Raw genomic sequence first — 27,325 nt, 5'->3', positions numbered from 1 at the left:
TTTATCATACTGAAGCTATTTCACAATATATAAAGAAAGTCATTCTAGCAGGGGGACTGGATCCTGGATCTCCCACAACCTAGGTGGTTGCCCTAACTCCTGGATTAGAGTCACTCTCTCTCTCTCTCTGGCCCAGTGACTAAGTATTTATAAGGAGTGGAACAGCTTCAAGTGGAGAGACTGAGGGAGCCCCACATCAGAATATCCCATAGCTCAGGGGTTAGAGCACACCATTGAGAGGTAGGAGATCCCTGTTCAAATCCTCTTCCCCTCCCACCTCACCTCCAGGCAGAGGGGAGAACTGAACTTGCGTCTTCAACAATCCAAGTGAATACATGGGTGGCACCCTCCCCCCCTTTTGATTGCGATACAATCTAGTTGGCAGCCTCCGAGTTCATGCCAGATTGGGTTCCACAGGGGAGACTGGGGAAAGATTGGAAGAAGAGCACCTATTTGTGTATTACATTGGGGATTAGGTGGGAGATAGGCATCAGCGGCACTGTGCATTCCCAGAGGCAAGAATTTAGGTGTCGAGAGAACTTTTACCCTGAAAATTTAGGCACCGAGTTTAGAAAATGACTGAGGTAGCATGCCAGTGGGGATTTTGTGGATCACAATCAGCCTAAAACTGAGACTTAGGTGCCTAAGTACCTTTGGCACTTGAGTGGTACCTCAACTAAAAAGCTTTACATTTATATATGAATATACATAAAATCTTCTAAATTCAAATTACCTCTAACCATAAAATAAACTGTCCATCTAAATCCTCACAAAAGGAAGGTTCTGTATCTTTCCATATAAACATGGGGTCATGTCAGATCCTCAGGTGGCTGGCACATGATTTCAACTTAAAGTGCTTTTAACACTACTTATCACTAAAACAACTAGAGCTTTGAACACACATCCTTTTCTAAATTTTAAAATGACAAACTCAGAAAATTTAGGGGAAATGCTCCTAATTTGATTGTATTGCAATTCTTATTAGCCAACTGTCTCTTTAAAAATTGAAATTCTTTTGAAGAGATACTCAATATAAAAGATAAATGGTCTGCTAAAAGATACAAACCAATGAAACAGTTACAAATTAACTTCAAATTTGATTATAAAATCTGCCTTACCCAGGCCACAAGGATATGACCAACATGCTCAGTAGATCCATCAGGTTTCCTGACCTCCTGAAGCCGCCTAAGAAGATCTGATCAAAATAAAATAAAGAAAAATTTACTTGCTGAGCATGCTAAGTATAAATTAGTGTAGAATCATAATAATTCATTGAACGGAATTATACCTTCATGTAGAGGGATTAGAGAATCCAGTGTTCCAAAAATCTGGTTTAATTCTTGCTCTGTCATTATGGAGAGTTTAAGCATAGGATCATGATAAGCCTGCAAAAACAAGTAAACTTTAGCATATATTTGATGTCTAAGAAATTATAGAGAGAGCGCTTAAAACTACTACAATCCCTGTTTTTTACACTCTTAACATTCTGAAACATTCAACTTTTGGACTGAGTTTTTTCTAATTGGTATCTAACACAAGGTGTGCTTGTGAAAATTTGAATAAAATACCATCAGCCACTTTAGAGTTATGGGAGGATTTTTTTCCAACCTTAACTAGATGGCAGTTGCCATTATTAAATCTACTATATAAAAAAAAAGGTGTGTGTGTTTTAAAAAGGCAACTCCCCCCCCCCAAAAAAAGCAGTTTTTGAATCATGTATGTATATAAATACCTTTTTTGCTAACTTCAAGTCTTCTATCAAGTCTTCTTCTCCCTGGGAAAGTTCAAAGATAGCCTGTAAAAAAAGGACACAATAAATTTCTTATTTAAATTGTACTCAACTTTAAAAGTTACTGTTATATTCTGAACAACTGTACTAGTGCACAGCTACATTTTCTTGCTAAATCTAGTTGAAAAAATAAATGTAGATTTAATCTATAAAATCACCTATTTGCTAAGCATTATTTTTGAAGGCTTGTTCTTGCAAGACTTCTCATGAAACATTTGTCTGAAAAAATTACAGAAGTACAGTTTTTGGTTTGACATGTTTCCAATCCAGAAGGCCATTTTATATGTTTAGTTTAGTTACCAAAAATAATTGATATGATATTTTGATATAAAATAATTGGTGTTTATACAGCTAATTATGAGAGAGTTGTGTGTTTGGGTTTTTAAAAAAACATTAATTGGCAAAAGGTTCCAGACTGTCTAATGGTACAAATGTTGGGGTTGCTTTAAATGTATAAGTGGTATTAAAAATATTTTTAATTTGGCATACCATGTTTTCCTTGAAGGAAACAGAGCTCTGTGGGACTCTCTCCTCATACTAGCCACTTCTTATAAAGTGAGTTTTGCATTTTATTATTAGAAATAAATAGCAATTTAATATTATGCACACTTCCAGTACAATCTCTTACTAATGATAGTATCCAAATAGGTCAGACAAAAAAAAGAAAAACAAAAAACAAAAAACAAACAGAGATGGTGTGGGTCCACTGCTCAATGGAAAAGGTGAGTTGGTAATGGAAGATAAGAAGACAGATCTGTTCAATGCCTACTTTACTTCAGTCTTCATGCAAAAAACAACATGCAACCAGACCACTAGCAAAGTTATCATAGACTATAAAAGGGAAGGGATGCAGATCAGGATAAGTAAAGGATGTTAGAGATTTTCTGACTAATTTGAAGAAATTCAAGTAAGTGGGCCCTGATGCTATTCACGCCAGGGCGCTAAAGGAATTAGCAGAAGAAATTTCAGAACCATTGGGAATAGTATTTGCAAGTTCCTGAATGACATGAGAAGTCCCAGAACACTGGAGAAAGGTGTGCCCATCTTTTAAGAGGGGGAGGGAAGGGGAAAGGAGGAGCTAGGGAACTATAGACCAGTCAGCCTGACCTCAGTACCTGGGCAGCTATCAGAGCAATGTATAAAACATTCAATTTGCAAATACCTTGAGGATGAAAGGGTGATCACTAGCAGCCAGCATGGATTTACTAAAAATAAATCAAATCAAACCTGATTTCCTTCTTTGACAAGGTAACTGATTTGGTGCATAGGGGGAATGCAGTGGATACAATATGCCTGGACTTTAGCAAGGCTTTTGACAGTCCCACATGACAGTCTCATAAATAATCTGGAGAAATGTGGGCTGGGTAGAACTACCATTAAGTGGATACATAATTGGTTAAGCAACCTCAAACAAAGAGTAACTATTAATAGAACGATGTCAGAGTGAAAGGAGTTCCACAGGGATCTGTTTTTGGTCCGGTGTTATTTAACATCTTTATTAATGACCTGGCTGTAGAAAGAGAGAGCATACTGATCAAATCTGCAGATGAAACAGAGTGGGGGGGGGGGTGGAGGAGAGGGACGGAACACAGTTGCAAACACTTTGGAGGATAGAGGAAAAATTCAAAGGGCTCTTAATAAATTGGAGAACTGGGCTATGGACAAAAAAAGCAAATGCAATTTTGGTTTGCATTAACTGAGGCATAGCATGCAAATCATGGGAGGTGATAGTACCACTCTACTTGGTGGTAGTCAGGCCTCAGCTGCAGTATGGTGTCCAATTTTGATCACCATTATATAGACAGGATGTAGAGAAACTGGAAAGAATCCAGAAGCAAGTGATAAAGATAATCAAAGGGATGGTATGGAAGCCATATGAGCAAAGGCTGCAGGAACTTGGCATAGATAGAGGTATTCAAATACTTGAAAGGCTGCCATAACGATGGAGAAAATTTTCTCTCTCTTGCCACAGAGGGCAGGACAAGAGGCAATGGGTTCAAACTACAGCATATCAGATTTAGATTAAATCTCAAGCAAAACTTCCTAACTGTAAGAATAGTAGGACAATGGAACAAACTGCCTAGGGAAGTCACGGAAACTCCTTCACTGGAGGTTTTCACAAAGCAGTTGGATAGCCATCTGTCTTGGATGGTTTAGGCGCAACAAGTCCTGCATCATGGCAGCAGGATAGATTAGATGACCCTTATGGTCCCCTCTAACCCTCTGGTTCTATGAATTCTGGAGGTTCCAGAGTTTGAAAATAATTTTTGCACTGAACCACAATGGGCAAATCAGCACTGTAAAGGTTATTTCTTCAAGGACCCTTCAGACAGTGCCTCATTTGTAAATGTTTGCAGAGGGCACCTAGTAGAAACTTATAATTGGACCTCCCTGCCCGCAAAAAGTTTAGATTCTCCTGAACCTCTGATGCTCTGGTTTAACCAGTCTGACACATGACAATTACCTTCCTGACCCTGAGAGAAGAGCAGAAATGTACACCTACACTGTTAACTAGAGGCCAGTGTTCATTTCTGGGAAGAGTGCTATAAGAGCACAGCCAGCAGAGACTGTGTAGAGTGACATCCTTGAATCAGCATTTTCTCTGGGTGTCCTGAAAACACTTCCATCTCCAGACTGCCATGCCCACTTTGGGGTTGCTGCTCTCTGGCTGCAAGGCCACCAATGGAGGCTGTGGGTGCATTACACCAGTGGACTTTCTACAGTTGAGGGCCCCGTGCCAGGATCTGCACTCAGCAGAGACCAATGCAGATCCTTGGTCAATTGAGTAACATTATTTGTATAATAAAACTTCTTCTACTGAAAGCTCCCTGGGATAAAGATTGTGCTTTCCTGTGTGCATGCAGTACCCAGCGTGTACATTATTCTCATTGCGGTCTGTGGGTACTATGGTAGTATAGATAAAACAACCACCACCACCCAAAACATGCACACCCACACAAGCAATTTTAATTTCAAATATCAATGTTAATATACAGGAATTATTGAAACAACTTCTTTTTAAAAAAACAAAAAACCAGAGTATGGTTTCATTATAAAGACCACAGGTGGAATCCTGTTCCACTGAACTCAACAGAAAAATTCTCATTGACTGCAGTGGAGCCAGGATTTTACCCTATAATTTCAAATGCTGAGCTAATGTTTACTAATTTACTATCATCCCTAAATTCCACGTTTTAGACCAGTGTTTCCCAAATGATGGGTCCCAAACCACCAGCAGGTCACAGAAAGGTTCTAGATGGGTTGTCAAATCCAGGGACAGATTTTCCTGGTGAAAAACAAACATACAGGGGAGCTCCCAGAGAGAGGGGTTTTGGAGAGTGAGGCCACCCCGCACCGCAGTGGCAGCTCAGATCCTACTGGGCTGGGGGACTCAGAGTCGCAGTACTCCACAGTACTCTATCATGATGAGAGGGCAGCCAGACCAAACCTGAATGGCACTGCAATCTCATGTGCCAATTCGCAACTCCCAAAATGGGGAGCTGAGCCCAGCCCTGCAGGAAAGGAGCCGCCACTGCAGGCAAGTGTGGACTGTGCTCGTTCTCCAACTCCTCCACCTCCGGGCCTTCCCTACACACCAGGCCAGGATGGGATTAGAATTGTGATGCTGGAACAGAGGATGCATATATGTAATGTAGGGTTGCAAAGAGACAAAATGCAGTTGGTGAATTGCCTTAGTAAAGAGTCTGAGAACCACTGCTTTAGACAAAACTGTCAAAAGTTTAGAAGCATCGAAACAATAGTACCTCTTGACGCTTGATTTCTTTGGATGTAAGCATCTGATTGACACAAACATCAAAGGTCTCACTCCACAGCTTGCTGTCCCTTCGTTTTGTGCTAGCAGGGGGTACATTTCGAGACCACGGTCGTGGGGTGAACAGATCAGGGCGACTGTCACTACGGAAACTGATAGAACGCTAACAAGACATAAAAGTAGGTCAAATGTTAGATCAGTTTGCTCACGTTTCAGATTCCTCAAAGCAAAAATAATATCTTTACAAGAAAAAGTTGCATAATTTGTGCAATCAAATTAAATGGTTTCTATAACTATCAATTCCAATTTTTCCAAATTTGTTGAGGATATTGGCACTAGAACCTTTTATTTTAGTACTAAGAACATAAGAAATGGCATGTGAAAGCATGTTTTCTGGTCCATTTGTAGTTCAATAACCTCTTTCCTGCAGTGGCATATATTGGCTCCCTATCCTCAGTGTTATAGGATTAATGTGTACATTCTGTGTAGAGCATTCATACACATTGCAGTCAATAAGAATCTTAGGCTATAGATATTCAGGCCTGTCTGTGTCTGTAAAGGCCTATACTTTAAGAATTTAGGTATAGGTTTATCACTTAAGTTAGTTATAGAGGTACAAAACAAGAATCAAAATCACAGTCTGCCTGTTTATAGGCCTTTTCTCACTATTACAGTCTAAGGCCATGTTTTTAGGCTAAGATCTTTAGCTAAACAGCAGAGGCAGCCATAAGCTGGAAAGTGTATGGTCACATCCTTACATTCCAAACTAGTCACATTGAAATAAGGTGCTATTGGGCTGTTAGGAATACAATCCTGTCCTAATAAAGCCTATCACCTCCAGAGAAAGGGAAGAGCCTAGAAGATTTAAAGAAAACTTAGTTTGATAGCATCCTGTCTGGCAAGAAATCACTCCTCAATAGCTGTGGTTGTGAAACCCTCATTTCTGTATGTTTTATCTTTATGGACCCCACTTTGCTATGGTTTATTTGCATGGTCTCTGTCTGGTTCTGTGATTGTTTCTGTCTGCTGTATAATTAATTTTGTTGGGTGTTAACCAATGAAGGTGGTGGGACATACCGTATATACTCGATCAGAAGCCGGTTCGTTTATAAGCCAACCCCTCCCCCCCAAGATGGATAAGTAAAAATGGAAAATTGTTATGACCTGTTCATAAGATGACCCTATAATTCAGGAGTCAGCAAACTTTGGCTCCTGGGCCATCAGGATAAGCCACTGGCAGGCCAAGATGGTTTGTTTACTTCGAGCATCCAAAGGCACGGAGGTAAACCTAAGTAAACAAAAGTATCCCAGCGTACCAGCTTCTTACCCTGACGGGCTGGGATAGCAACTGGTGGGGAAATTTTTGTGTGTGTGGGGGGAAGCAGGGGGTCAGAGAAGTAACCCGTGTGACCACCCCCCACATGACCCCACCCCTAGCCTGGGGACCCCCCTCAATTTTCCCCATCCCATCCCTTCCCACCTTATCTGGGGAGAGCCAGGGGAGGATGTCTCTTGCCTGGCTGGAGCTGCTCCGGAGGCGCAGCTGCAGCCTGCTCCGGCAGGCTGGGCCAACCGGCACAGCTGCAGCCTGCCAGCCCCGGAGCTGCAGCTGCTTCGGAGGCTTGGGGGAGAGCAGCATGGCCCCGCCTCTTCCCTTCTGTCTCTGCTGCCTCTCCTTGCTCCTTATGTTGAGGGGAGGGTCTGTGTCCCATCTCTCCCTCTCTATACCCTGTTCATAAGCCAACCCCCTTCTCTAGTGCTTCCCTTTTTTACTAAAAAAATTCGGCTTATGAATGAGTATATACGGTAATTGGTTAAAGAGAATCATAGAATATCAGGGTTGGAAGGGACCGCAGGAGGTCATCTAGTCTAACCCCCTGCTCAAAGGAGGACCAATCCGTAACTAAATCATCCCAGCCAGGCCTTTGTCAAGCCTGACCTTAAAAACCTCTAAGGAAGGAGGTTCCACCACCTCCCTAGGTAACCCATTCCAATGTTTCACCACCCTCCTAGTGAAAAAGTTTTTCCTAATATCCGACCAAGACATTCCCGACCACGATTTGAGACCATTACTCCTTATTCGGTCATCTGCTACCACTGAACAGTCTAGATCCATCCTCTTTGGAACCCCCTTTCAGGTAGTTGAAAAGAGCTATCAAATCCCTCCCCCCCATTCTTCTCTTCTGCAGACTAAACAATTCCAGTTCCCTCAGCCTCTCTTCGTCAGTCATGTGCTCCAGGCCCCTAATCATTTTTGTTGCACTCCGCTGGACTCTTTCCAAATTTTCCACATACTTCTTGTAGTGTGGGGCTCAAAACTGGACACGGTACTCCAAATGAGGCCTCACCAATGTCGAATAGAGGGGAATGATCACGGGCCCTCAATCTGCTGGCAATGCCCCTACTTATACAGCCCAAAATGCTGTTAGCCTTCTTGGCAACAAGGGCACACTGTTGACTCATATCCAGCTTCTCGTCCACTGTAACCCCTAGGTCCTTTTCTGCAGAACTGCTGCCTAGCCATTCGGTCTCTAGTCTGTAGCAGTGCATGGGATTCTTCCATCCTAAGTGCAGGACTCTGTACTTGTCCTTGTTGAACCTAATCATGTTACAATATGTTAGGATTGGTTAGCTAAATTTCAGTAAAATGATTGGTTAAGGTATAGCTAAGCAGAACTCAAGTTTTACTATATAGTCTGCACTCAATCAGGAAGTAGGAGGGGAAATGGGAACAGGGAATGGGGGGTAGGGAAATTTGGAATTATTTTTGCTAAGGGGGGAATGGGAACAGACACAGGCAAGATTCTGTGGTGTCAGAGCTAGGACGGGTAACACTAAGGAAGGAAATTGGAATCATTGCTTGCTGGAAGTTCACCCCAATAAACACTTAATTGTTTGCACCTTCGGACTTCGGGTATTGTTGCTCTCCGTTCCATGCAAGAAGGACCAGGGAAGTAAGCAGGTGAAGGAATAAGCCCCCTAACAAAGAACATAAGAACGGCCATACCAAATCAGACCAGTTGTCCATCTAGCCCAGTATTCTGTCTTCTGACAGTTGCCGATGCCAGATGCTTCGGGAGAATGAACAGAACAGGCAATCATAAGTGATCTGTCCCCTGTCATCCACTCCCAGCTCCTGGCAATCAGAGGTTAGGGACACCTAGAACATGGAGTTGCCTCCCTGACCATCTTGGCTAATAGCCATTGATGGACTTAAACTCCATGAACCTAGTTCTTTTTTAAACACAGTTATAGTTTTGGCATTCACAACATCCCCTGGCAATAAGTTCCACAGGTAGTGTGAAGAAATACTTCCTTTTGCTTATTAATTGCATTGGGTGATCCCCTGGTTCTTGTATTATGTGAAAAAGTAAACAGCAACACTTCCCTATTCACTTTCTCCACACCGTTCACAAATTTATAGACATCGATCATATTCCCCTCTTAGTCGTCTCTTTTCCGAGCTTAAAAGTCCGAGTCTTTTTAATCTCTCTTCCTATGGAAGCTGTTCGAAACCTTTAATTTTTTTTTTAAACCTTCTCTATACTTTTTTCAATTCTAACATATCTTTTTTGAGATGAGGTGACCAGAACTCACACGGTATTCAAGGTGTGGGCATACCACGGATTTATATAGTGGTATTATAATATTTATTTGCTTATCTATCCCTTTCCTAATGGTTCCTAACATTGTTAGCTTTTTTGACTGCTGCTGCACATTGAGCAGATATTTTCAGAAAACTATACACTACTCCGAGATCTCTCTCGAGTTGTTACATCTAATTTCGATCCTATCATTTTGTATGGAAAGTTGGGATGTTTTCCAATATATATTACTCTGCAGTTATCAACATTGAATTTTATCTGCCATTTTGTTGCCCGGTCACCCTCTTCCGTGAGATCCCTTGTAACTCTTCGCAGCCTTCTTTGGACTTAACTATCTTGAGTAATTTTGCATCATCTCCAGATTTTGCCATCTCACTGTTCACCCCTTTCTCTAGATTATTTCCAGTCAAAATGAACTGCTGCAGTAGGGACATATTTGGTACAAAATATCAATGTAACTTCTAAGTAAAATAGATCAAGTTCCTTCAGAAATAAAATTAGATTTCTATTCAATAGATACCTAAAGAGTTGTAACTGAGCCATACCCATCAGCCCAGATCTGCATACCCATGAAATAATTTTAGATATAGATTCAGCAGTTGTAGTGCAGGCCTAATCTCTAATATTTTTACTAGGCTGAATAATTCTATAACTTAATTTCATGCAAATAACATTTTTTCTAAATGTTCCAGGAGACACGGTGTCTTTCCTCCTCACTTCCATCCCCTACAACTGACAAGACAGTATTTAGTTCATTTTTGCTATTAAAAGTAGTTAACTGATATTGACTACAAAAGGGCTAAACTCAGATTTGTTACACTGGGTTAAATCTGGTAACTAGTGTAATTTGGATACTACCTTATACCAGGTAGTAAAGTACTACATTTGCTAAATAAACTGTTCAGCTATAATTAGTTTATCTTTTTAAAGACGTATAAAAGAAATAATTCTGCGTATTATTCCGGAAGAAAAATTCAGTTATTACAATATGTATACATGGTCAAGGTAGCAACGCGAAGTGGATAAATACATCTTTCACTGTTTTATATCTTCTTTAAATCCAACCTGTAGTCCTCAGCACGATGAATCTATTGGTTAAAATCCATACTATTCAACAGCACAAGTTTCTTTTTGCTCAGGGAAGGTGCAGTTCTGAGGTACAATAATTTAACATAGGGCTTGTCTACATCAGAAAGTTGCAGCGCTGGTGAGGGAGTTACAGCACTGCAACTTAGGAGGTGTACACATCTGCAGGGCACCACCAGCGCTGCAACTCCCTGTTTGCAGCGCTGGCCGTACTCCCGTTTTGTCTCGGGTGTAGAGGATCCAGCGCTGGTGATCCAGCGCTGGTAATCAAGTATAGACACTTACCAGCACTTTTCTTGACCTCCGTGGAATAAGCAGGTATCCCAGCATACCTGAGGAAGCCTCTGGTAATCAAGCTGGTCTCCTTCCCCGGTTTGCTCTCGCGTTCCCCGAACCCCGAGCAAGCAGGTCTCCTTCCCTGCGGTTTGCAGGGGGGTTCCGGGAACGCGAGAGCAAACCGCGGCGAAGCTGGTCTCCTTCCCCGGTTTGCTCTCGCGTTCCCCGAACCCCGAGCAAGCAGGTCTCCTTCCCTGAGGTTTGCTGGGTGGTTCCGGGAACGCGAGAGCAAACCGCGGCGAAGCTGGTCTCCTTTCCCGGTTTGCTCTCGCGTTTCCCGAACCCCCGAGCAAGCAGGTCTCCTTCCCTGCGGTTTGCTGGGTGGTTCGGCGAACGCGAGAGCAAACCGGGGAAGGAGACCAGCTTCGCCGCGGTTTGCTCTCGCGTTCCCCGAACCACCCTGCAAACCGCAGGGAAGGAGACCTGCTTGTTCGGGGAACGCGAGAGCAAACCGCGGCGAAGCTGGTCTCCTTTCCCGGTTTGCTCTCGCGTTCGCCGAACCACCCTGCAAACCGCAGGGAAGGAGACCTGCTTGTTCGGGGGTTCGGGGAACGAGAGAGCAAACCGGGAAAGGAGACCAGCTTCCCTGCGGTTTGCTCTCGCGTTCCCCGAACCTCCCTTGAAGCCGCCCAACAGCGCTGCAGTGTGGCCACATCTAACACCACTTGCAGCGCTGGTTGCTGTAAGTGTGGCCACTCTGCAGCGCTGGCCCTATACAGCTGTACTAATACAGCTGTAACAACCAGCGCTGCAAAATTTTAGATGTAGACATGGCCATAGAAACTGAGGCAACTAGAGGGAATAAAGCCTGTCACTGTACAACAGACTAACTTTAATTGCCCAGGGAAATATGTCCTGAATCCTAGTTTATTTGCCCTGTTCATAGATCTACACAGAACAGACTATGGAGGAGTCTGCACAATGGTTGTCTGCACTATTCTAGGTATGTCCATAAACAGGATTCAGTATCCAATGCTTAAAAAAAAGATTAAATGAATACATTGGTCTGGGAGTTAGAGTTTCACAACATTAAAAACCACTATACATTCATCACCACATAGCAATGAGAGATCCTGGTCATAGGCAGTATGGGGGTTAAAACATGAAGTAGAGTTATTAATAAGGTAACATTTACAGCTTGCATATTTTAAATTAGTTAGCACAAGAGTGGGAGAAAAAGGAAGTTACTGAAAAATGAATTCAAATGAAACGGATGATTGTGGCTTCCATTTGACAGAATTAATACCCTTCCTACCCAAAGGCATTTTCGTACACAAAGAAGCCCTTCAGTTGGCACACACAATGTTTTTTTCAATTATATCTTTAGAGATAGGAAGCCCAAATTAAGTCACACAGAAGTGTGTGAAATGGATGTACACCTGAAAAGAAGGAAATGTGTTAATAGTTGGAACGATAGGGGGAGCAATGTAATCATCAACAAAGTTTAGCTTAAGGCTCATATCCTCTAAGTGTTTCTGATGGGTCGTACCTCTTTCCAACCATTTTGCACTGCCTTACTTCTTAGCATTTAAATGTGACATGTTAAACCCAACTTGTGTTAACCTGTTGTCATATCAAGGAATGTTATCTTTCAAATTTTATATAAATTTACCAGATGCTATTTTTGGAACAACCAAGGCTAGATGATGTGTGACAGCTATCTCTATCTCAGTAGAGTAGCTGATCCTAAACCTCATAGCAACCACTGAAGAAAGAATCTGCCTGAAGTCACACTTGAAAGTTCGAACGTTCCATTTGCCTGACTTTTTTTTAAAAATATGTTTTGACAAAATGCAAAACAAGTTGCACTTTTTCAACAAGAGTCCAAACTAAGAATTGATACAGAGTCCTTAACATTGCTTATTTTCAACTGACCCCTCATTAATATCACTACAACAATGACAATTCTATGGATATTCTTTTTCATAACCTACTTCTAGAGTGCCTGAAATACTCCAGATTGTTTAAAAGATAAAACCACAAAAGTTGTAAACAACTATTTTATATAGCATAATCATCTTTCTTTTGCCTTGAGTAAGAGCAGTTTTAACATAGTAAATGTTACTCTTGTTTCCTGGTTGAAGGCAGCACATTCAACGGTTAGCTGAATTTCAATAGCTGAATTTCTCCTGAGCAAGACCTCAGTAAAGTATGTAACAGTCAATACCTTCCTTAACATTAGTAAATGCAATATACTTTTTCCAAGAGTCAGACGACATATTGTGGAAATATAGTCTTGTCTTTAAAGTTAACTCTGGTTCCTGTTTAAAAAAAACAAACAAAAATAATCTCATGAGATCTTTCAGTGAAAAGACTGAGTTTTAATTGGATTATTAAAAAATATGTTGCAAAACTGAAAATCAGGTGCTAGGCTTGCTTTATTTAAAAATTTAAAGTATATTGCATGCTTAATTTATACTTGCAATAATTGACACTGTGCATGCAAATCAGATTATTTGCACATGCAAATTGCCTGGTCAAAGTTGAAACGGAGTACGGCTATTGGATCCACAATTCACCAACCATCAGGTCTACTGCACCCTGGAGGAGTGGCTTTACACTACTCTGCACTATGGAATGGCAGTATTTCTTCCATCCATTCCTCTCCCAGTGCACAGCTCCTTTACTCAGGCTGTGTGCTAAAGACAGGATTTATCCTCATTGTGAAAAGTGTAAAGATTAATATAATCAATTCATAACATTATTTGTACCTATGCAGAAATAGTTTAAAAACAAGTTAAGCACTGTGATGCAGAGGGTAGAATGTTAGAATTTTTTAAGCTTTTTTTCTGGGTCTCTGTTGTCTAGTGTGGGGAGGAACAGTAGATGCTGTAGGGGGAGCCAGCAGTCCTGAAGACCTGCTATGCTGTTCCAAAGCCACACTGGCTAACTGGAACCGGTAAGAACCAAATTTAAGTACTCCACCGGTATCTCCAGTTCAAAGTGCAATTAGTTTAATATTATAAGAAGTAAGGCTACGATTGTGTCACGGAGTCACAGAATCTGTGACTTCCATTGACCTCCCTGACATTTTCTGCCCTGGGGCTAGAGCTCCCAACCAGCCCTGCCCTTGCAGCTGCCCAGCCTCAGCGGGGATTCCTCACAGCTGCCTAGACACAGCTGCAGCCATGGCCAGCAGCTGGGTGACTCTGCAGCTACCAGCTGCCTGGTGACTCCACAGCACTCCACCCCCAGGGGCAGGGGAACCCTGGAGCTTCCACGCACTTCATGGTGGTGTACCTGGAAGCCCCAGCAGCAGTGGGTGCTGAACCCATCTTTTGTCAAGGATATTTTTAGTGAGAGTCAGGGACAGGTCACGGGCTGCCGTGAATTTTTGTTTATTTCCTGTGACCTGTCCCTGACTTCTACTAAAAATATCCGTGACAAAACTTGGCCTTAATAATAAAGAATTGGTGTTTTTACTAAAAGGTAATCCTAGATTTCTGTTGACCTCACTTATGTGACTGTAGCACTTCTCTCAGGCAAAATGTCTGTGAACTTTAAAAGGGTTTAATAGAAGTGCTGATGTTAGATCTTGAAACTGACAAACTGTCTGATCTGAGTTCATCACACAGTAAATGGTTTGCTGTGCTCTCTAGATCAAAATCCTAACATTGAGATCTAAAAAAAAAGGGCAGCGATTTCCCTTCAGGCCTCTTGAGAAACTGTCTTGGCATCTGAAGTAAGATAAGAATGATTCAGAGTCCCTATTTAACTTCATAATGTTACATGCATATTGAATCAGGATATATTGATGAAGTCACAAGTTGCAGTGGAAGGGAGGCAGAGTTAACCTCTGTCCTCAGTTCTAGTTAAAGTTATGTTTGAGTACTATTTGATCTCATTCCCAGTTTGTAAAGTGAAGGACAGAGCTGTGAATGGGATTAAATTTAGGAGCTGAGAAACAAATCTCTGTAGTTATCTAGACTGATAATACAGATTGAAGGAACAAACATTTGTGTCAAATGGATAAATGGATACCAGTAGATGGATAAATGTACCAGCTCATTACTGAGCACTTTGCTGATGTACAAAAAAAGGTAACTAATATGAACAAAATGAAACCAATGCTGTATTTTTATCATCATCCAGTGTACAGTGTGGGAGGAAGCAGAAACACAGCAAATATGAGTAGCAGGAAAAAGAATTAAACTCATTACTACATGCTTCTTTTGTGGAAAATGCTGATAAACCATTTGCAAAATAATATTGAGAAAGAAACAAAAAATCAAATCTATTAAAAATACCAACAAATTTCTGGAGTAGCTAAGAATACATCTAAAAAGCAGCACTATACTATCCTCAGACTTAGAGCATGTTCTCACTGAATCTGCATGTGGAAAATCCAATAATATAAATGGAAATTTCACATGTGGAGCTTGGGGAAGTCATACCCTAAGGATTTTCTCCAATTTTACATATTTCTTCCTTTCAAAAAGGATTGTATATTGTGACAAAGTTCCTCCTCTCCCTTGGTCGGTCCTGCGCTTATTGGCGGATTTGCTCGCCTCAGAGATCTTCCCCTCTGGTGGAACTCACAGTCCAGGTCAAGTCCTCCTGTGTCTGATCAGGAGTTGGGAGGTTTGGGGGGAATCCGGGCCCGCCCTCTACTCCAGGTTCCAGCCCAGGGCCCTGTGGATTGCAGCTGTCTATAGTGCCTCCTGTAACAGCTGCATGACAGCTACAACTCCCTGGGTTACTTCCCCATGGCGTCCTCCAAACACCTTCTTTATCCTCACCACAGGACCTTCCTCCTGGTGTCTGATAACGCTTGTACTCCTCAGTCCTCCAGCAGCACACCCTCTCACTCTCACCTCCTTGCATCTCTTGCTCCCAGCTCCTCACACGCACCCCACAAACTGAAGTGAGCTCCTTTTTAAACCCAGGTGCCCTGATTAGCCTGCCTTAATTGATTCTAGCAGCTTCTTGATTGGCTGTAGGTGTTCTAATCAGCCTGTCTGCCTTGTTTCCAGAAAGCTCCTGATTGTTCTGGAACCTTCCCTGTTACTTTCCCCAGGTTATTAGTTGTCCCCCGAACTCAGTGGGTTCTGTGGTCCTGTGGGTCCTCCCTTTAGGCTGAGGGGGGATCCTTTAGCAGTGGGCGGGCTTCGCCCGCCCACTTCCCAGACACCCAATAGATACTTTCCCCAGGTTAAGTAGGTCCCCTTTCCCTGGGTCTAATATATCTGCCTTCCCCATCAGGTTCCCTTTGATTAGCCCTATGACCCCATTCCCAATTCTGTTTTTTTCATTGGTTGTCCCACGTAATTATTTGGTATCACAGACCTGTGGATCCTCCCCTTAGGCTGGGGGGAGGTCCTTTAGCAGTGGGCAGGCTTTGCCCGCCCACTTCCTGGATACCAATAGGATCACTCTCCTGTAGCCATCTGGCCTGACCCTGTCAAAATATGAAAGTTTTGTTAAAAAATTTCCATAGAAAATTCAAAATTTTTCTAAACGTTTATAGCAACAGTTGCAGTGATCTGCGTTTTCAAAGTTCTTTGTTGGTGGTGGTTTCTGTCATGTTATGGAAGCAAATAATCCATTGTTAATTTGTGCAAAATAAAAAATCCTTCTGGACTGAGGTACACTAGCAATCTAGCTACAATGTATTGATGATTCTGCCATGTGGAAAACCTCAACATCTTGAACACACCCTTATGGTGTATTTAACACCCAAGGACTAGAAAATTAAATTAAAAAAAAAAATACATTGAAGAGAATCTCTCTCTCTAGAGTGGAGTGGCAGTCACTTCACTAAGCAGATATACGGGCACCCGAGGATTTGGGTGGTGTTTTTTAATTGACAACCCTAGAGATTAATATCACCACATATGGTTGAACAGAACAAGTATAGCAATGGCAGTGCAAGTTTCCTGACATCGGTTCACTGATGTGCCTCTAACCATTTTCCTAAGGGACCACCTCTGAGTGTGAGAAAGTAATCTTCTTGCCCATTCTGTTGTTGGCCTCACCTGAAACTGCTAACAGAGACTTTTAGGACCAACTGCGAAACAGGTGGCATCCATGCAAAACCAATCATGAGAAAAAGGATTTAATAATTCCAGCTCTTTTTGCAAGAGCTAGTGCTCAGCCAAATAAGTAATATATATTCCAGTTACAATTTACCTGAGATGGATTTAGATCTATTACCCGGAGAATAAAAAGGTCCATGCCCCTTTACAGAATTTTCAAACCACGTAGTTCCCTAGGGAAGGTGGTTTGAATAACTGCATCCCTTAAGCATCTTATATTTTAATCTACTGCCAAGTTATTTTTTTAAAATCAACATAAAAAAAAATAAAGATTTTTTTTCCCAGTGCTAAGACATAACACAAAAACCTATACAGCTTTGTCAAAATCTATCAAATACATGCACACAACTCAAACTAAAAATCAAGGGAAGCTGTATACATATTCATGAAAACAGAATTTAATCTCTTGAAGTCTAAATTATACCTTATAAATACAGTATTATATAGCACAAGTCCGTCTCAAATGCAGCCCCAGGGAACCAATCGTATGAGTACTTAACCGAGCACAACAACCGTTAAAGGCTCTGAAAAGGGAAGTGCCAGCCTCAGAAATAAAATCTTGCCAAAACCTAATTTACTTTCCATACTCCTGATAATTTAGCCCTTCTTTTAGGATCAGACCAAATTTTTCTTAGAGGTAGCCTGTGGAAGAGATTTATATGCCCAAGGGACTACAGACATCTCTTCTCTAGTCACACTACAGTATACTTACTGGATCAAACACACTGAGGTGAGTTCAAACATCTTGCCTATCCCCCATATCCATAAAGGTTGCTTTTGTATGCAGAGCTATGCTCTTTCAACAACATATTTAAGGAATACCAGATATATTGCTAACCAAATGCTGGCATGTCTGCTTCCTAGATAAACTTACTGCAGAAAAACATGTTTTCATGGCTCTTTACTCTGTTTAAGTATTTGTCAGAAGAACCTCCATGTAGAAATAAAATAAACTCATAGCATGCAGTATTCTGTAGGATCAAGTCCTACATGAGTCTCCAAGCATCTCATATTCTATATGGTGCACTTGTAAGTTTGAGACCCCTACAAACAAGGCAGAATATCTTCAGAATAAAATGTAAATTTGAATTGCATTGTTATTTGATTGCTTTTTAATTATTTCAAATATTCAGCTTTGACATATTCTTTGAATGTTGGCTCTATTTTCCATCTGATCGTCAGACTTTTTGTCCACTGGAGGTCAAAGTTCACTATTAGTAGTGAGGATTCAGCAATATTACATGCAAATGGATTATCTTAACTGTACTGCTCCACTTTAAAATGTCATTTAAAAGTATGTCAAAGGTGCCTGAGCATATGGCACCCTTTTAAATCTCTCTCTAAAACTCACACCTTCAAGAGTCAAAAGATATATTAAACATACCTTCTCGAGCAACTGAGCTACGCACATATTTTTATACTGGTTTCTTTATCTCTGTCATAACATCAAGAATGGATATATATAGTTGCAGTTTGTTTCTTAAAGATTTCACAAGAAACAAGCATTCTATGTCAGAAAGATTATTATGGTGGTGAATGATGGAAGTGCTCTGGTGCTGTTATAACTGTGTCAACTTGCCACTACTGAGGTTTACACTGTCCATTACCACTGCCCCTTTATGTTGGGAAAAAAAGTTTTCCATTTTTTCCATAAAGATATGCGAGATACTCAGATATGCATACATATACACAAAATGAATTTTGAAAAGCACAACCCCTAAAAGCATGTGATAGCATACCTGTGCATCTCTTACTGAAATGCAGATCTGAACATTAAACACAGAAATATATTATCTTTACCTGAAGTGTTTGACTGAACCGCTTTAACGGGGTTGCCCGCACAGGAGGAATGAGGCTTGCTAGTGATGTAACTCTAGAAAGAGGCTTGACTCGTTTGTTACTAGGCTCCTGTAGTTTAAAGAAAAGGGAAGGGGGGGGCAGGGAAGAGAGAGAGAGAGAAAACATGAAAAAGGCATCAGAAAAACATTTATGCTAGTTTTGTTAATTTTCTAATGTGAGCAACATAGACACACAGCTCTGGTTGTACACAAATAATTCTAGTTTATAATGCTGGCAATGACAGATTACCTTTGCTTGGTGCATACAGATCTGAGCAATGGCTGAAATATTATGTAGTAGGCAGAAGTAGTGGCATGACCAGGAAAGACCAAAAGGCACAAGAAAGAGCTCTCTCCATATATAGCATCCTTCTACTGAGATATTCCTTTTAAAATGGTCTGTTTGCGGGGAGCACCCCTCAAACTGAAAAGTGGTCTGCAGCTAATGCATATTTTGATGACTTGTCATTGAAGGGAACATGTACAAATACAAAAAATTCCAACTCCATTGGTTTTTGCTCTGTCATTGTAAGTATGTAGTTCTGCATTTGATTATTCTAAAAAGTACAAATTAAAACAAAAAACGGTGTCATGTGTTTGTATTTACATGTGAATATGCATGCATGTGCATATTCATATAGATGTGTACACGCAGTATATATTTAAATGAAATAAAAAAACCTTTTCAACAAATATCTACTGTAAAAACTAATACTTTTCTTCCCTCACACAATTGTTAACCTACAGAATGCCTGCTTTTGTGAAGTATAATATTCCATTTGTTTTGCATACAAAAAATGAAAATATAAACAATAAGTGCAATACAAGGAAAGATTACAAATATGTAGAAACAGAAGTTACCCTTGGCTTGCTAACCTCCATCTGACATTTAATGGATCTTGAACAGCACATGCAAAAGGCTACTTTTGACAGAAAAAGAGCCAGACCTTCCAAGTGAAGTTAAAAAACCCATCCAACATCATATTTTAAGTATATCCTATAGCAGTTTATCTTTCTTTTTCAGCCATGTTTATAAAGTTTGTGTAGGCATCCTCTACCTCCAGTTTTCTAGACAAATCCTTAGGAGAATGTACCATTTCATACTATTCTTTTGCTCAGAGATATGAATCCTTTTAGAGATGTGGATTTCCCATCCTTCCTGGTATTTAGAAAAATCCCAGAAGTAGTAACTCACGATTTTCATTACTGGTCAGCAATATTCTGTTTCATTAGCACAGCTACAGAGAAGAAAGATGAGAACTAGCAAATAATTTATTTCTCAGCAGGCAGAGCGGCAACTCCATAAACATCTTGTGAAACGCAGGACCAAATTGTTAACCCCCCTCCCCTGCAAAAAATAATCAATTTCCCCAGATATGGAATGTGGTGCTACAATCACTTCAGCACCAAAATAAAAAAAAATTCAGCCTGCCCTCTTATCTTCATCATGAAGGTGCCATTCAGATTCTTTCCTTTCCAGCAACCATCTCTTTGACACAGCTTTTTTGAAGGAGCATTTTTTTTACGTCACTGCAGCACGACTGGCATACTGAACACACTACAGAATCTTTCAGCTTTGACTAGAATTCTCATCTGACTTGCACCTCCATCATCAGCTGTTTTGTTTATTTTTTAAATTCATAATGCCAATCCACTAGCTTCCCATAGTAAAGACTGTTTGTCATTAATCATACTGCAATGCAGTGAAAGGACACTGAAGTCCCAAGGCGAAGTGAGTGCTACTGTATACCTAGCAGCAGAGATTACTTGGGCATGTGTTATCTCTAATGCTACTAGAATCTGGTATTTAGAACTATGCAGACTGAGGAATCAGGACAGCAAGAAAGACAAAGGGGACCCCTGAGAGAGGATTCTCCTCTCCCCTATTGCTGTACCATTTTCCACAGGTTTGGCATCTTTGCTGCTCTGTATGTGGTCTTTGGTCAAACTGGAATTATGTTTCTGATATAATGGCCCAAAGTCAGCTCTGGAGTAAAGAGATGTAATTTGGCCCTACATTATATCACAGTGTAACCTGCTTGAAAGTTAGATTTTTAATTGGAATTTGATTTTCTATTAGAACTGTCTATTAATCTCTGTGCATATTAACAAATCTCTCTCTCTCTCTCACACACACACACACACACACACACACACACACTTTCAATCTTAAAATTTAAATGCAACAAACAACAAATACTAAGATTTTAGCAATGATATTGTGATGCCCATTAAGAATCCCTAAGGAGGGTAAATTTTGTTACAAAGCAAGTAAATTCATATTCCACTGTGTCTCTTAAGTGTCTTCTTCAGGACCACTGTGAGAGAAACTTGAATTACCCTCTTTGAGCAAAGTCTGAGACCAGTTGATAAACAGGAAAAAAAAAAAAAGTCTAGACCCGCTTTGAATTTTTTATATACTCAGTGTTTGTCTGCATCTACAGTTTATTAATGGCTACAGAAAGACTGCAAGTGAAGGGCTCAATCCTGTACCTAATTTTCTCAACTGTCGGGGGTTCATAACCTCAAACAGCCATGTAAATTGATGCACAGCAGCAAGTAACCCTGGAGAAGATTATTCTATGAAAAAGAAGGGAAATCACCATCCTTTTTGGAAGATAGGGGAAAAGGAAGAAGAGAAAAGGTGTGAAACCCTGCTCCATCCCTGAACAGCTCTAACCCTATCTGAACACTTCTTTTTCCCCACATAGGGTTGCAGGAGTTATTTTACAGTTCCAGCAAGAGGAGAGGGAAGAACTAGAAACAGGTTCCTTAACCTTTTTAAAATAAACCATTTCACTATTCTGCAGGGGATTGTGAGGGTTGCTATGTGGCAATCTTCATTCTTATATCCAAACTGCTCAGGAGACAAAATATTTTCACTAGTTTCTGTACTGCAGAGGTTACCTGTCTGTAAACATAGACATTAAGGAGAAGAAATCAACCTAGTTGCCTCCACTAGGGGCTGCTGCAACCACAAGAAGGATAGGATATGGCTACAGCTGCCAGCTGTAAAAGAGCCAGAAGTCATTGTCAGAACCTACTACAGTAGCCACTGGAGTCACAATAAGCTGACTAGGTCACATATGTGGGTTTGTTCTTTGAGGTCTTATTCCTCTCATCACACTGATCCATTTTACCTATTGCACTTAGTTCTGATAGCAAAGGGGGTTAAACTAAATGGGTAGTATAGATTTTTATCAAAATCTAAATTATTAGAATCTGTAGAACAAATTGAAAGGGCTCATACAAACAAATTTAAGAATAAAATCAAATCAACACACATCTGCAGTGTTTGCAGGACTCACTCCGAGACAGTAATTCAAGATAACATTGCAATGTCAGAGACTTTGGAAAATAAATCCAGGGTCTTCATCTCTGCATTAGGTTTAAAGAAGGAATTTGAAGTTGATAATCTTATTGCGTTGGAACTTTCTTTAAAACAAGAAAATAAGTTTTTTTGCACACAAATGTGAGTTTGGGACTATGCCTGGGTCAAATTGTGAATGCCATGGTTTGAGAATGCCATTGTGTGACTATAAACTTCATTGCGACTTTCAATTTGCAGAGTAACCTCCCTGCTGCTTCAAGACATACAGATGATGGTGAAAACTAGTCTAATCTAGACATGGTCAGTAAATTCTGGATAGCATGTGCTCATACTAGGGAGTCAGCTGAGTTTGGTTCTGAGATACCACATCATATTGTGAGGAAGAAATAAACAAGCTGGAAGAGAGGAGTACTCTAGAATTATAAAACTTTGCTTCTTCACTGTAAGTACCCAATGGTACTTATGTATTATACTTCATAGCTTTTGTTTTAATATGACTCACTTCCTCTAAAAATAAGCCTTGATTTACTAAAACCCAGGGTAGTTTTAAGACTGCTACAGGAAGGGGAAGTAATAGCCATAGAGAGCGCTTACACCTCATAAGATCAGCATTCTGCTTTTGGGTGCCTGGGGAATGCACCTATCATGCAGATTCACTCATGTGGAGCCAAGGAGCCCCAGATGGCAGCCACCTCCTCATGCAGCCCTTCTGTCCGTTTTCTCCCAAATAGTGTTTCAGTCCTTTCTGCTCTTTCTTCCACTGCATCATAAGCTAGAAAATGGTAATTTTGAAATTATGTGGCATCTTAACCAAAAAGTAAGTTATACATCTATTTTTGAATCTGCATAATCATATTATACACAGGCCCCCACTTAAAAACCCCGAGCCTTAATATCTAGGACCCTATCCTGTGGTGTGCTGAGCACTCAATCCCTACTGAAGCCAATTAAAGTTGAGGATGCTTTGCACCTCAGAGAATAGAGCTCTTATATTCTTGCAAATTACTGAGTTCTAAGCTGATATTATTGTTTGCTCTTCACTCAACAAGACAGCATGCAGTAGTACGATATGTGGGGTAGAAAAGTCTGAAGCAGGGGCCAAGAGCCCTTGCTGTCATTCAACTTAACCACAATGCAAAGGGACTCTCTTATTAGTTTATTTAAAGAACGGGAATTCCCCAAAGTTCAAAGTGAGAGCCTGCTGGTCAAATTGAGTTAAATCTATTGCATAATACTGGTTAGTTTTCTATACTCCGTCTCATTAAAGCAGGCACCCCACAACCTCCTAATTTCCACACACTGTTGAGTAAAGCACTCTAGTAAAGGTCAGTTTTAAGTTAAGTTTTCTTAGTAGAACCTCGCTCCACCACCCATATTGTCTGCAGAATGACAGAAGCAATGACCTGGATAACATATGCTAGAAAACCCATATAGTATACGACCAGGTGCCACACAATAGGGCTCTGTTTGACTTGCTACCTAATTCTGAAATTTATTTTGATGTGCTCTTTTAGGCAATGTAGTAATTTTTACCTTCTAACAATTAAAGTCTGAGTGTACATGAACTGATCACAATTGTTTTTCCACTCGACTTCCTGCACCCCTTATCAGCAACTTCAACAAGGGGACTGTGCGTTACATGCCTGGTGTTGAATTTAACAAAACAAGCCCAAACAATCCCCTGAGGAATCATTTATACCTTTGTCTATGGCAACCTGCAACACTATCACCACCACATTGTTTAAATTTGTCTGATTTAGCACATTCTTTATAAATTCACAAAAAGTTTCAATTCAGCCTCCAAGCAATAGTGATAATAGAAACCTTCTAAAGAAACTCAGCATTTTAAAATATAAATATCTTCCCAAAACCTTCATCAGAAAAGGTTGCAAATGAAGCTCTTAGCAAACAAAATAAATGAAATTGGCGTGGATCCATTAACTATGCTTCTTAGTCAATATATCATGGGAAAGTGGAATTAGTAGTATTGACACAGTTAGTGTCCAGAATACTTCTGGATCTGTCAATCTTTGAAATAAAAAGAAAATTCTATATAAACCCACATCAGTTTTTGTTGTGTTTTTCTTGTCACATGCTCAAAAATACGCTAGTTACCTTCCTTTTTATCCTACCCCCTTTACCTATGTAAATCCAGTAAAGTAGATGTTCAAAGTATTAACTCCTTGACAGCGCAGCATTCATTACTGGTAAAGGGTTTAATTCTGGAAAACAAATTAGCCTCAGAAGGGTTAACCGTGTCTCTAAAAGCTGAAACAGTGCAGTGTCTTTGTTTCAAACACAGTCCACAAGTGTTGCCAGTAAAATAAAACAGAACCAATCTGTTTCAGACACTATATTTCTGGCAAGGTTTCCATACTCATTTACTTTAAACATTATTAGTTTTTAGTCAACATTATAAGAGTATGTCAACATTTGTCATGGCAGAAAGCCCAAAATTATGATTAGTCGGCTACTGGTTAAATTGGACCACGATTAAAAAGTTCTAATAAACATTCTGGAGTTCAGCAGAAAACCACATTCAAGTTCTGGTACACAGGATATTACAAATACTTAACCTTCACCAAAATTAAACACACTCACACAGTACAATAGGTTCTCTCTCAGTACAGCAAATATTTCACCTAACAGTAAATTAAGTCATGCCTAGGCAGTGTTTATGCTGGTTTAGAAATTTAAAAGTAGCTGTTCCTTGTGAAAACAGAATTAACTCTTCAATCAGTAAGAGCAGATGAGCTAACTCTAGGGCCTTATCTAGGCAGCAGAACTGGAAAATGAGCTCCACAACAGCAGAAGCATTGATTGATTGGATGTTCTAACCCATACAATTCTCAGGGCTGATCTGCACTACAAAGTTAGGTCAACGTAGCTAAGTTGAGCTGGTGAGCGAAAAATTTACACCCCCGAGAGACATACAGTAGTTAAACTGACCTAAGCCCTGGTGTAGACACTACTAGGTTGACAAAAGAATTCATCAACATAGGTACCTGCTTCTCAGAGGTGCATTTACTACAGCGACCGAAGAACCCCGCCTGTCACAAGCATTATACTATAGCAGTGCTACTGTAGCACTTCTAGTATAGATGTACCCTTAGTAACCAATGGGAATCCTTGGATCAAGCATAGAACTCTCAGTGGTTTCCTGAGCCTTGAGAGCCCACTTTTGGTATATTTTTATTAGCTGCAGAAGATGTACCTTTGCCTCCCAATAGCTTAGAAATATTCCAAATTTAAGTAGTGTTAACTCTTGTAGAGCTGTAGGAAGCAGGGGGTGGGGGAGAGTATGTACTACAAATGCAGCCTGAGATATTGTTACAGCTATTAGGAACCTATCCTTAATTGCCTACAAAAATCCATCCCAAATCATAGGAAATATATCAACCTGAAAGCACTGCCAAGAAAAGGAGAGGGAGACGAAGAGGAGAGATTGAACTCACAATGTAATTAATCCATATGATGCATGGGCACAGATGCCTTGATTATCAGCTAAACTGCACCCATGGAGTATCTCTGATAGAAGGAACTCTGGTTCTTTCCTACAAAACCACTGGTTAGCACCACTTGAAACCCCCCTCCCCCACCAGCTTGTGGTAGTAGTTGGTCTGTTATCCTCTCATAAGAAGATAGAAATAGCCATACTAGGTCAGACATATCATTCATCTAGCACAGTGTCCTGTCACTGACAGTGGCCAGATGCTTCAGAGGAAAACAACACAACAGGATGATTTGGAATGATCCATCTGCTGTTGAGCAGTCCCAGATTCTGGCAATTGGAGGTTTAAGGACACCTGGAGCATGAGATTGCATCCCTGACCATCTTCGTTAATAGCTATTGATGGATCTTTCCTCCATGAACTTATCTAAATTCTTTTTTAACCTCGTTATACTTTTGACTTTCAGAGCATCCCATGGAAATGAGTTTGACAGGTTGGTTGTGCATTCGGTGAAGAATTATTTCCTTGTTTGTTTTAAACCTGCTACCTATTAGTGTCAGTGTTCACATATAATGAACCAGTAAATTGCAATAATCCAGAGTCAGCTGAACTTGAGTACGGTGTTACACAGCAGGGGTTCTCAAAGTTTTTCTTTCTGAGACTCTCCTCAATATGTTATTAAAAACTCCACAGCCCCGCCACAATTACTGTTTTTCTGCATATAAAATCCAGGGTCGGTGCTAGGGAGCACCAAGCAGGGCAATGGCCCAGTGCCCCCACACCACAGGGGAGGCCTGCAAAGATAAGTTGCTCAGGTTTCAGCTTCAGCCTCAGGTGACAGGGCTTGGGGCTCTGGGCTTCGGGCTTCAGCTTTCTGCCCTGGGCTTCAGTGAGTAACACTGGCTCTGCTTGGTGGACCCGTGGTACCTGCTCGTGGGCCCCCAGACTCCTTGTTGAGAATCGCTGTTATAAAGGATGGTGTGGAGAGCTACAGAGGAAGGTTGGTTAGCCGGGTAAAAGAGGTGGAGGAACAGCTTTAGCAGAAGAAAACAAATCAGTGGCAGGGCAGGGGTTGAAACACATCATCATTCCTTCACCACCAGGGACTAGGCCCCATCCTATAGGAGCTGTTGCCCCATCAGCATCTCGAAAATCATGGATCTGGAATCCTTAAAGGAGGCAGCAGTTATAAAAGATCCTGAATACAAATACATCTGGGTCCAGTACCAGGATATCTGGGTCTAAGAATATTGTTACAGGACAGAAGGTATAAGGACTTGCAGAGGAAGCTAGAAGATCCTGGAAAAGGAGGACAGTAATTGGGTGGGGAGAGAACAAGCATCCCTCATGCCAACCGGTCTTTCCAAAAGCTATTTCAGTCCCTTTTCCGTAGTCATGAGCCTCAGATTGACCCACCCACCATCTCTGAGCCTAAGCTCTGCCCATCAACCTCCCTCCCATAAGAAAGTGGTGCACTCTCTTTACAAAGAGTTATTTTTATATATATAAAAAATGCCCAAATAAACTTCATCTAATTTCAATTAAAACAAAGTTTAAATGACGGGCAAAGCAGTGTCAAACTTAATTAATGAGGGGTGCAGCCAGGAATTCCTGTTTTCCAGTTCTGGCTTTGCCATCAAGAGTCCACTGAAGTCAAGAGTCCACTGAAGTCAATAGATGACTTTACACTGAATTCATTCAGGCCCTACACAGCAGCTACACTTAGAGATAGACGTCTTCTACTGTTAACAAAGGTCCTATACAGAACAAAAAGGGCTGCCGGTCACTATAGGAAATGTTGCCCCTCAGAAATTATAAGAGCATATGCCATGGCATGCAAGGGATATCCAAGCTACATCAGTATTGATAGGTGACACAGTTATACTGTCAACTGCCTTCAAAATGCTAATAAGCATTTCTCTCCTCTAAGGTGTCCCAAAAGGGTTAGTTCAATGATAGATTGAAGGAGGCTAGCCCATAGAGGATTCTAAGTGACCCACATTAAAATTCTGTTACCAAATTGAATGGCAGGTTAGAGTGATTTCTCTGCAAACTGCTAGATCTGACAAAAATGTAAGTAT

General features: G+C 40.8%; 1 protein-coding gene across 5 annotated transcripts in view; it reads right to left on the bottom strand.

Annotated features, from left to right (window-relative positions):
- ARHGEF3 (Rho guanine nucleotide exchange factor 3) overlaps positions 1 to 27,325 on the bottom strand; it is a 256,694-nt gene that overhangs the window by 20,190 nt on the left and 209,179 nt on the right. For all 5 annotated transcript variants that reach the window (XM_050958474.1, XM_050958473.1, XM_050958472.1 and 2 more), the window contains 5 exons: positions 18,424 to 18,531; positions 5,554 to 5,724; positions 1,733 to 1,795; positions 1,289 to 1,385; positions 1,119 to 1,195 (listed from right to left, as the gene is read on the bottom strand). In XM_050958474.1, the coding sequence (XP_050814431.1) occupies positions 1,119 to 1,195; positions 1,289 to 1,385; positions 1,733 to 1,795; positions 5,554 to 5,724; positions 18,424 to 18,531 (516 nt within the window). The remainder of the gene's footprint in view (positions 1 to 1,118; positions 1,196 to 1,288; positions 1,386 to 1,732; positions 1,796 to 5,553; positions 5,725 to 18,423; positions 18,532 to 27,325) is intronic.

This window comes from Gopherus flavomarginatus, chromosome 6 (genome assembly GCF_025201925.1).
Source record: "Gopherus flavomarginatus isolate rGopFla2 chromosome 6, rGopFla2.mat.asm, whole genome shotgun sequence".
Lineage (NCBI taxonomy): Eukaryota > Metazoa > Chordata > Testudines > Testudinidae > Gopherus > Gopherus flavomarginatus.
Note: the sequence above shows the minus strand (reverse complement) of the source record. Positions and strands in the feature narration are given on the sequence as shown.